The 12,084-nt window shown below is 35.9% G+C and overlaps 2 protein-coding genes across 2 annotated transcripts; one reads left to right on the top strand and one right to left on the bottom strand.

Moving 5' to 3' along the window:
- Window positions 1-4,756: 4,756 nt before the first annotated feature.
- On the bottom strand, window positions 4,757-5,640 carry GPP1 (DL-glycerol-3-phosphatase; the record flags this gene model as incomplete). Its single annotated transcript, XM_049255909.1, has 3 exons — window positions 4,757-5,232; window positions 5,304-5,431; window positions 5,492-5,640. The coding sequence occupies 3 exons, from the start codon at window positions 5,638-5,640 to the stop codon at window positions 4,757-4,759; spliced, it is 753 nt and encodes a 250-aa protein (XP_049105117.1).
- A 4,213-nt stretch (window positions 5,641-9,853) lies between these two features.
- On the top strand, window positions 9,854-11,780 carry MPE1 (the record flags this gene model as incomplete). The annotated part of the gene is made up of 4 exons (XM_049255908.1): window positions 9,854-10,025; window positions 10,083-10,371; window positions 10,435-10,535; window positions 10,585-11,780. 4 exons carry the CDS (start codon window positions 9,854-9,856, stop codon window positions 11,778-11,780), a joined length of 1,758 nt encoding a protein of 585 aa, XP_049105116.1.
- Between the last annotated feature and the right edge of the window lie 304 nt (window positions 11,781-12,084).

The following is a 12,084-nucleotide window of genomic DNA, read 5'->3' as shown; positions in this document are numbered from 1 at the left end:
GTCAACAATTATTCAGTTGAAATTGGGTCATGGTTACTTTGGTTCTTACTTAATAAGACTACCAAATCATGATAGGAAAATCTGCAGACACTGTGGCTGCAAAGAAACACCAAAACATTTGCTCATGGATTGTTTAAGTCTGAAAGATGACAGACAACAGTGTTTGAAAGAGTTTAAAATTCCACAACTGTCACTTGAGTTTCTATTTAACACTGAATTGGGTTTGAAATAGATGGGAAAGTTTCTCAAACAAACTGGAATAGTCACCAGAAGATGGCTTCTGAATGAAACAGACTGAGTATCTTTAAAGATCTCACTTACAATCTCATTATTTGTTCTCAAATTTCTGTGGAGGAAAGACATAAATCACTGCCCTGACACTATTGTATGTTTTTCATTTGTTAATGTGTCTATGATCATGTCTCTGATCATTGTTTTTGTAACTTAGTTAAATCCTGCAAGACAGCTTGCAGGTAGTCTTCATAGTCTCAGACTACACAAGACTATAATGAATAATAATAATAATAATAATAATGAGTAGGTGTACTTGAATAAGAGAACTCACTAACACTTTTTCAAGAGAATTGTCAAACTGAAAGTCTTTTTGATAGGGAAGACTTAAGTAAACCACTTGTAATCTCAGTTCAATATATCAACTAGCCTCACACTTCAAGAGTGTAACTTTAGTCCCTATATCTTATGTTGATCACAGAAAATGGATGACTTATGTGCTGTTTCTGTCTATCTAAGAAGTCAAGCTCAGGAAAAAACCTCTTCTTGTCTTTTTGAAGAGTGACAAGCAACTTTATCAGAATCTCAGAACCACTATCTAAGATTCAAGATAACTCAGTTCTTTTTTAATCTCAGATTACAATTCTAATTCTTCTTTGCAAGACACTAATGTATCTCAAGGCAAAGTTAAATTCCAACTGCAGAAGAACTGGAAGAAACTGTTATGATATGTAAGTAAAAAGTCTTCTTCTTTGCTAGAAAATCAACAAGCCTAGTATGATTATTCTAACTATAAAAGAGCAATTTTAATCATCACTAGCTGATGGATGCAGGGATCAGTGACTGGGAGAGTCTATGTCTTTGAGACAAATAAGAAAGAGAGAAAAGTTGTTTTGTTTAAGTTGTGATTGAATTTATCTTTGCTGATCTCAACTGGTCAATGGTTCTGACTTTTTGGAAGTGAAAATTGGGGCTGGAGAAAATTGATAGGATATCAGAGAGATAGAGAATTGATCAGAGAATCAGAGATATCAAACCAATTTTGAAGAGATCTTGTCTTGACTGAGTTGTGGTTGAATTTATCTTTGCTGACCCCAACTGGCAAATGGTTTTGACTTTTTGGAAGTGAAAATCAGCGCCGGAGAAAATTGATAGGATATCAGAAAGATAGAGAATTGATCAGAGAATCAGAGATATTCAACTGAATTTAAAATGATTTTGTTTTGGCTGAGTTGTGATCAAATTTCTATGTTCTGCCAGAATTTTGGCTGTGTTCTGCAGTTGTACCACTTTGATGGGGTATAATAGAGTTTGGTGGAAAAATTATGTAAGCTCAGACTCCAATTCAGCTTTGGTGTTGCTGATTAAGACTTAGTAAGCCAGGAACATGAAAACTTTTCACTGTGAAAGACTGATGGAGAGCCACCAAAACTGAGTGAATTCTTAATCAGTTTGAGAATGCAAGTATTTTCCTCTTGGATATAGATTCTTTAACACAAAAGAAAGCAATTTCCCACAATTCAGAGCTGTAGTGGAGGTGGTTGGATTGTGGTGACCAGGCAAAGTGCCTGAGTAGTCAAAACTGGCGACCCAGTCTTTGGTGTGAGATTTCACACCTGCCACAGTAAATTGCCGGGCGAAAATGGAGAGAATAACTAAATGAAACAAGAGCTTTCCAATGAATATATTTTCATTAAATTTGACTTAGAATTGATGGTGTTTCATATTAAGTGCTGTGTTCTGTTTGGTGTTCCTGAACTATTAGAGGAGTTTATTTTAAGATTACTCTGAAACTGAGAGAAATGGTGCAAGATAACGAAAGAAAACTTATAGAGCCAGATGAGTAGATGTACTTAAATAAAAGAACTCACTAACAATTTTTCAAGAGAATTGTCAAACTGAAAGTCTTTTTAATAGAAAAGACTTAAGTAAACCACTTGTAATCTCAGTTCAATATATCAACTAGTCTCACACTTCAAGAGTGTAACTTTAGTCTCTATATCTTATGTTGATCACAGAAAATGAATGACTTATGTGCTGTTTCTGTCTATCTAAGAAGTTAAGCTCAGGAAAAAATCTCTCCTTGTCTTTTTGAAGAGTGACAAGCAACTTTATCAGAATCTCAGAACCACTATCTAAGATTCAAGATAACTCAGTTCCTTTTTAACCTCAGATTACAATCCTAATTCTTCTTTGCAAGACACTAATGTATCTCAAGGCAAAGTCAAATTCCAACTGCAGAAGAACTGGAAGAAACTGTTATGATATGCAAGTAAAAAGCCTTCTTCTTTGCTAGAAAATCAACAAGCCTAGTATGATTATTCTAACTATAAAAGAGCAATTTTAACCATCACTAGCTGATGGATGCAGGGATCAGTGACTGGGAGAGTCTATGCCTTTGGGACAAATAAGAAAGAGAGAAAAGTTGTTTTGTTTAAGTTGTGATTGAATTTATCTTTGTTGGCCCCAACTGACAAATGATTTTGACTTTTTGGAAGTGAAAATCAGGGCTGGAGGAAATTGATAGAATATCAGAGAGATAGAGAATTGATTAGAGAATCAGAAATATCAAATCAATTTTGAAGAGATTTTGTCTTGACTGAGTTGTGGTTAAATTTATCTTTGCTGACCCCAACTGACAAATGGTTTTGACTCTTCAGAAGTGAAAATCAGGGCCAGAGAAAATCAATAGAATATCAGAAAGATAGAGAATTGATCAGAGAATCAGAAATATTTAACTAAATTTAAAAAGATTTTGTTTTAACTGAGTTGTGATTAAATTTCTATGTTCTGCTGGAATTTTGGCTGTGTTCTGCAGTTGTATCACTTTGATGAGATATAATAGAGTTTGATGGAATAATTATGTAAGTTCAGACTTCAATTCAGCTTTGATGTTGCTGATTAAGACTTAGTAAGTCAGGAACACAAAAACTTTTCACTGTAAAAGACTGATGAAGGGTCATCAAAACTGAGTGAATTCTTAATTAGTTTGAAAATGCAAGTATTTTCCTCCTGGATATAGATTCTTTAACACAAAAGAAATTAATTTTCAATGTTTCAGAGATGTAGTGGAGATGATTGTGTTGTGATGATCAGACAAAGTGTCTAAGTAGTTAAAACTGATGATTCAGTCTTTGATGTGAGATTTCCCATTCACCACAGTGAATTGTCAGATGAAAATGGAAAGAATAACTAAATAAAACAAGAGCTTTTCAATGAATATATTTTTATTAAATTTGACTTAGAATTGATGATGTTTCATATTAAGTGCTGCTTTCTGATGTATTCTTAATTGTCTAATGCACTGAATTACTAAGCTATCAGCCTGTCTGTACATGTGCTGTTTTGGCATAGTAATTCTACAGTCTGTTAATCACTGTAGGGGGGTCTCATATAACACAAACTTTAACTCTTGCTGTCAAGCTGACTGATAATTGAGTTATACTAAATAGATTTGTTAGAAAGAATTATGATAACTGAATTATCAGAACTTAGCAAGTTATAATTTCATAACATAGATTGATGATAACTTCTGATTACTGCTACTAGATTTCAGTAAAGTTATCAGTTACTACTAATATACTAATCAACATACTAATTACCAACTATACTACTGACTAGGTATACTATAAGTTCATATCTTGCAGCATCTGATAGTAACTAATATCTACTACTATCTACTAAGTATATTATCTTCTTACAATACAATACTAGAGTTACTGAATTTTTGCTATCAGATAGCTCTCATTTTCATCTAGAAATTATCAGAGCTTAATAGTTAAAAATCTCAATAATCCAAATCTATATTCTCTGTAATCTCAGTTCTAGCATTCAGTGAGCTAGGTTATCATGGGGCCATGGGCTACTAACAGATTCTAGTCATTACTAGTATCATTACTGGTAATTGCCAGAAAGACTACCTAATTATTCAGTGATTTATATTTCCACTGATCATGTTACCCTATAGGCCTATACTGATATTGTCATCACCAATGACACAAAATGATTACTGAATCAAGAGAACTGAGTATTTAAGTATTTTCCAAAAACTTAAATTGCTTTTATTTATATATAAATTTCTGTATAGAAAAGTTATTAAGTTATTGTTCAGAGTTGAACTTCAGACACTCTTTGTATGTTTTTCATTTGTTAATTTATCAATGACGTTGATCATTGTTTGTGTGCAATTAGATTAAATTTTATGAGAATGGCTTGCAGGTAGTCTCCATAGTCTCTGACTCCATAAGACTATAATGAATAATAGGAATAATAACAATACCATCATTTTAATGGAATTAATTACATTTTGTGGTTGTGCTGTTGCTTGGCAATAATAGGGATGTTGGGCGCCGCTGAGATTTTGGGTGTTTCGCACTGTTAGTACTGCACTATATGCTGAAAGTCCTGTGCTAGGAAATATGTGGCAAGCCCTCCTCTTATATGCGACTCGACGTAGGGAACCACCGGAGCTAGACCAAGGTGGGAGCGGGGGCTTTGAAAAAGAAATGTATCACTTTAAAATGTATTATAACAAATTCTGGATTTCTACCTCGATGTGGTCATGGTTCCTCGTAAACTTGAAATCACGAAGATCTTGGATTATCCAGTCGGCGCCTGCCGCTTGAAGTTGAGCAGACTCATGGGTTGTTGCAAGGCCCAGGACTTTGCACCCTGCGGCTTTGCCTGCCCTGACACCGGAAGGCGCGTCCTCGATAACAAGCATTGTGGCCTTATCGTCAAATCCAAGTCGCGAACGTCCAAGCTGATAGCATCGAGGGTGTGGCTTGCCAAATTCGACATCTTCAGCAACCACAACGTGAGTTGGACGAGACAGCTTCAGTACATCGAGCCAACCATCAAATAGCATTCTTGTGCCTGATGTGACTACTGCCCAGGGCGCTCCCACATCATTGAGCGCATCCAGAACACTCCGTGCACCCGGGATTTCGATGGCGTCGCTTCCGTACTCTCTAGGAATTCGAGCTTCGGCCGTGCTCACATCTGATTATCCTAAGATGGTAAGTATTTTAAGGAAATCTAGAACGCAGTATCAGTTTTTAAGGACTACCCACATTCCCAGGAAGCCTTTTCAGGCGCATATATTTTTAAAACATCAATACTTCTCCGCCCGTGCGATGTCGCAAGGATTACTGCGGGATCAACTCCGATTTCAAGTCCTAACCTGCTTCCTCTTGAGAAACTGCTGACTATCAGAACGAACGTATCTCTGACCTTTGCCAGTGTTTCACAATAGCTTCACCCAGGGAAAACATCAGCAACCATGATTACCAAATGAAGTTTCGAATACCAACCAGCCGTTGAATCAACTATTGTTCCATCAAAATCAAATAAGAGGCCATCGAAGACATGGGTTTGATGTGGTCTAGAGTCTTCTCTGAGAGACCCCATCTGTCCTGAGCATGGGTTACGATACTTTTGTATAGATATAGAGTGCTGTGCTTTAAAATTTAATTCCCAATTAAGGAGTGTAAGAGTAATCTATCAAAAAAGTCCAGATTGGCAAGAGAAATTTAGTCTGTAATTATAGGATAATACCGGCCCCGCATCGGTGCTTACAGTTGTTTGCAAAAGTATTGCGAAATGTGCCAAATTCGGCGTTTTTTAGCGTGCCCTAGGAACTCCACACAAAATGTAGATATGTAGAAACTTGATTTTGCTCAAATTCACCCTGTACTCCATACAATCAACTGTGATCTATTTCTCATATATTTTATTAGTAAAGCTGTTTCAATAATGATAGTTAATCTCTCATATATTAAATCATGACTCTCTGTAAGTTTTTTCATTCTGCACTTAAAGTTATTAAGAAGACAGTTTCTCTGTGTAACAGACTAAGACTTTAGGCTGACTGTTGGGATCCCTTTGGGATCTTGATGGGACAAGACTGAAAGTCAAACCCAATTCAGTTGATCCCAATCCCTTCTGAAAATTTGAAAGTTAGTTCCAATCCCAGCCCAAAATATGAATAAAAGTTCCATTCTCTTCTCAGTTTCAAAGTTTATATTTTGAATCCCATCTCTAGATTTTTCTATTTCTAAAACAACTTTAATTTTTTTTAAACTTTATTTTGAAAGTGTATTTTTACATCAAAATATGACAAAATAGAAAAATTGATACATTAAGTTAAAATGCATATATACATTTATATATGATGTTAATACTAAAAATAGTATAAAACAAGATTATATTTTAAGTTTAAAAAAATTGAGAATTTCTATCTCTAATTGAATAATCTCAATCTTTTTAACTTAAGTTTCAAGTACTGAGATAGTACTTGAAACTAGACTGACAAAACAAGACTGAATGTCAATCTCAATTGAGTTGATTTCAAATCTCAATCTCTTTCCAAAATTTAAAAGTTAGTTCCAATTCCAGCTCAAAATATGAATAAAAGTCCCATTCTCTTCTCAGTTAAAAATTTTATATTTCAAGTCCCATCTCTAGATTTCTCTATTTCTAAAACAACTTTAATTTTTTTTTCAAACTTTATTTTAAAAGTGTATTTTTACACTAAAATATGACAAAATAGAAAAATTGGCACATTAAGTCAAAATGCATATATACATTTGTATATGATTTTGGTTCTAAAAATAGTATAAAATAAGATTTTATTTTAAGTTTAATGAAATTTGAAATCTCTATCTAGACTGACTGCAGGGACAGAGATTTCCCAACTGAGATTCCATCTCTAATACACTAATGAGAAATTGAGATGGGACTGAAACTTGATAGTTCAAACTGAGATGAGACTGAGACTTAAGTTTCAAGTACTGAGATGAAAATGGAACTTAACTTAAAGAAATTGAGATTATTTAATTAGAAATAGGAATTCTCAATTTTCCTAAACTTAAAATAAAATCTTATTTTATACCATTTTTAGTACCAAAATCATATACAAATGTATATATGCATTTTGACTTGATTTGCCAATTTTTTTATTTTGTCATATTTTAGTGTAAAAATACACTTTCAAAATAAAGTTTGAAAAAAAATTAAAGTTGTTTTAGAAATAGAGAAATCTAGAGATAGAACTTAAAATATAAAATTTGAAACTGAGAAGACAATGGAACTTTTATTCATATTTTAAGATGAAATTGAAACTAGACTGACCACAGAGACAGAAATTTCCCAACTGACATCCCATTTCTAATGCACTAATGGGAAATTGAGATGGGACTGGGACTTAATAGTTCAAACTGAAATGGAACTGAAACTTAAGTTTCAAGTTCTGAGATGGGAATGGGACTTAATTTAAAGAGATTGAAATTATTTAATTAGAGATAGAAATTCCTGATTTCCCTAAACTTAAAATAAAATCTTATTTTATACTATTTTTAGTATCAAAATCATATACAAATGTATACATGCATTTTGACTTGATGTGCCAATTTTTCTATTTTGTCATATTTTGGTGTAAAAATACACTTTCAAAATAAAGTTTGAAAAAAAATTAAAGTTGTTTTAGGAATAGAAAAATCTAGAAATGCAACATAACATAGAAAATTTGAAACTGAGAAGAGAATGGGACTTGTTTTCATATTTTGAAATGGGATTGGGACTAATTTTCAAATTTTGGAAAGAAATTGGGATCAACTCAATTGAAATTGACATTCAGTCTTGTCTCCTTGAGATCCCAAAGGGACCCCAACAGTCAGTCTAATTGAAACTAATTTTTAAATTTTGAGAAGAGATTGGGATCAACTCAATTGAAATTAACATTCAGTCTTGTTTCATTGAAATTTCAAAGAGATTCCAACAGTCAATCTAATGGAAACTGTAGAGTGACAGTCTATAAGATAGATGCTATAGAACAACATATTAAGTCTACAATGTAAGAAAGATAACTAAGTTGCACTTATAGTATCAAAGTAGTATTGCTATATGCACAATAAGAGAAGAACTCATTGCTGATCTTCTGTGGAAGAGAATCAGTATCTGTATGACTTTTAAGTACTAGTGAAATTAAAGCTGTGCTAACTAATAAGATACTAGCTCTTGAAGCAGATCTAGTCTACAGTGAGCATGACACTTTTAAGACACAGTTCAAATTTCTTAAAATCTCTATCTAGATACATGGAAAAGAAGAGAGAAGATATCTAGATAAAGAGAAAACTTAGAAAAGAGAGAAGAACTTAAAACTATTCTTGTCAATCTAGATTAATCAGAAAACTTAAATACAAAGCAGAGAAAGAAAAGAAAGATTCTCCAGAGCTGAAAGTGCTTACTCTACTTGTAGTTTTGTGAATTTGCTGTAATTGTGTCAAACAGTGCTATTAAATAGATAATTCTTCTTATTTTTATTATATCTGATTGTGATTTACATGCATTGTTCCTTTGATGTGTGTAAATTTGAGAAAAAACAACAAAGATGGTGGAATTTGTCCACAACAACAAATGTTTATCTACCACAAACAATAAACAACATAGACAAACAAGCAAGAATGGAAATCAACAAACAAGTATGTTAAAAACAAACAACAATGAGTATTAGTAACCAAACAACAATGGGCATAAGAACAGATATCTAACAATATTAAGAAATTAATATATTTTTAAAGTAATGTGTCAATGTAGTTATGTTGATTTTATACTTTTTAACAGTTATTATATAATTAAAAGTCTTCTGTTAGTGTAGATCTTCAACTGCTAAGTTAGTAGCAGTTTTTTTGATTATTTTATTGAATTTTGAAAGTAGAGATCTACAGTAGAAAAATTGATTGCTTTGTAAGTTCAGTCACTTTATGATGAATTATGTTAGTTGCTAAGATAATAAATTTTGAAAATTATCTTACTATCTTAGTGTATAGATGTTTTGGTGTGGGGTGCTAACAGTGGTACTGTATAAGTAAAGTAATAGGGCTAGACAAGTCACATGATAGTCACATGTTCTTGTGTCATCTGATAATACTCTGGCGTTGGCTTTCATTAGGTAGTCAACTAATGCAGAGGTGCTCTCAGCCCAAATCTCCTCCAAGTTTTTATGGCTTCAGGATGACCAAGACAGAAAATATTCAGCACGCCCTATTCTGCAGCTTTCCTTACTACTAACCTCCTTTCAAAAGTCACCACGTTTTTCTACCATCAACTCTTCTTCTGGCCCACATCGTTTACCATATATTCGCCTTCCTTCCACGACTGCACATCTGCAATTCCACACAGTCTACAGTTGCTGAGTGAGACCTTGTAGGACTTTTTATCGATATATCTTATCTTGGTATTGTCTTAGCAGTTTTTGCCTGCAAGTGGAGTATTTGGAACGTTGGAACTTGTTCACTCGATGACCTCTTCATTTGGCTGGTAGCCTCGGATCGGATCCAATACCACGATTATTCTCTCCTTTAGGAGCTAAAAGCTATCTCATGTACACAGGAGGTTCATATCGGTTGCGATTCCAGGCCTTTTGGTACTCTCCTTGAACAGTGCAATTCCTTTCTTGCTCTCATCCCTTCATCCCTTCTGTTAGTTCAAATCATTGCTTGTTCAGGAAAGTCTTTCTGTATCTTGTGCCCCATCTCTATACACCTTTCTACTATTCTGTTTTAGGACGTCCAGTTTGGAACAATCAGATACCGTCATTTGTCTGTGGTTTGCACAAGTGATCATGACTTCTTCTGTCCATTTCAAATTCAAATCCCAAAGAGAACCATCAAGGGTATCCTTTGACGGAACCGGTATTTCTGTTTTTGAGCTGAAAAGAGAAATTATCAATCAAAACCAATTAGGCGATGGCTCGGATTTTGATCTTGCTATCTATCACGAAGATACCGGCGAAGGTACGTGACAGGACCTCAAGCCGACAGCATAACTTATAACACTGACAGTAGATTTAGAATACAATGATGACACCGCAATTATTCCCCGGTCCACCTCTATTATCGCACGGAGGCTTCCAGCCTCCAGACCCGGAAAGGGTGCCGCTGCTCGTTATATATCGGGTAAAATGCCAGTAACAGCACGACCTTCAATTCGAGTCGACTTAAATGGCATGAACAGACCGGGAAACAATCCCTGTGCTTCAATACCAGACTTGGACATCGTGCAGTCCGAGGAGGAAAAGATCAGGGCTGTATTGAATTTTCAAGAATCCCAGTGGAAGGAACAGCAAGAAGATATGGCAACGTATGTACATGGTTATTGTCGTTGGATATCTATCATTTCAAGCCATTCACTAAGAATATACAGTGCTACTCCAATTCCGTCAAGTCGAAATCGAGCATTGAATACTAATGCTCCCGACCATCCTCCACCGCCTGGCTACCTGTGTTATCGTTGCCGGGAAAAAGGTATTGAGATGCTGAATGCCAATCCTCTTGCCCTTACTAACAAGATTAGGACATTGGATTCAGGCATGTCCCACCAACAACGACCCTAGATTCGACGGCCGCTATCGTGTAAAACGCTCAACCGGTATACCGCGATCGTTTCAGAAGCAGGTAGACAAACCAGAATCACGAGCGTTCGATAAGTCAAGCGAGGACCCAAAACTGTCCGGTGTCATGGTAAACGCGGACGGCGATTTTGTGATCGCTGAGCCGGATAAAGCGTCATGGGAGCTGTATCAAGAGAAAGCCAAAGCTTCTGCTGCTGCTGCTGCAGAACTTGCAGCGATCGAGAGTACTAAAGGCCTTCAATCTCGTAATCTTCTCTGTCCGTCCGATAAACGTATGTTTCTCGCTCCCACTAAGACTCCTTGTTGTGGAAGCACTTACTGCAACGATTGTATCACGAATGCATTAATCGAAAGCGACTTTGTTTGCCCAGGATGCAATGCTGAAGGCGTATTACTTGACAACCTCTCAGTTGATGAAGATGCCATTTTGCGGATTAAAGAATATGAAGCCGAGCAAGCCGATTATGCAAAGCAAGGATTCCAACCAACCATAATCCTCAGCCCCAATCAGAAAGGAACCTCTGGTGATTCACCACATCTGGCCACGGATTTAATGTCAAAAATTATACCCAAGAGACCTGCAGATGATGCGGGAAATCACCATAACGAGACACTCCCAGCAGCTGCCTTAAAGAAAGCCAGATTTGAAGACCCCTCGAATTATGCTCGCAGCACCGACGTACTGGATTCCATTACTAATCCTTCTACTATTCCTTTTCGCACGCCATTTAATCCCTTCGGAACGTCTGCCAGTGTGGACCACTCATCTTGTTTTCCGCCTCCCTTTGCCAGTTCTGGTGGCTTATGGAACCAATCGTCGAATATTAACTTTGTGACGGCGGCGCAGCCTAGCCTCTATCACCAGAATATGATTCAATCTATGGTCCCAATGGGCGGTCCTATTTCATCAAACATATTCGCTGGCCAAGGGTTTATGCCCATGCACAGTCAGATGTTCCAGCCATTTCCAGTACAACAACCAAGCGAAACTGCCACATTTTCGAACCAACAACGTACCACATTCAGTGAACCATTTGCTAAGGAAGAAGATAATGCTTATTTTCGACAACCGGTGAACCCACACCGACACCAGGCGAAACAGAAACGCCTTAGACCTAGTGATTATAGGGAGCTTTGATTTCTGCATGTTCTCTCTTGACATGATGTCTCTATGTTAAACCCATTCATTGTTAAATAACGGCTGTACATAAAGTTCACCATCCTTTGCCTCACATCCTCACACCTCCCACTCTGGAGGAGGCAGAAATGGGCTAGGCCCAATGTAGCATAGTGTAATTATAAGCTTTGGTGTTAGACTGTTAGTGTCAAGTTTATTAGACTGTGAGAATCAAGGTTGCAGATAACATGGCAATGGTTCATCAGTCTTCATAAGCGTGGTTAAATTGAGTGAGAGGTAGTTATGAAGAGATCTAAGTATGAGA

Source organism: Ophidiomyces ophidiicola (assembly GCF_022830035.1).
Source record: "Ophidiomyces ophidiicola strain CBS 122913 chromosome Unknown scaffold_73, whole genome shotgun sequence".
In the NCBI taxonomy this organism is placed as follows: domain Eukaryota; kingdom Fungi; phylum Ascomycota; class Eurotiomycetes; order Onygenales; family Onygenaceae; genus Ophidiomyces; species Ophidiomyces ophidiicola.
This window is presented reverse-complemented; position numbering and strand designations above follow the sequence as displayed.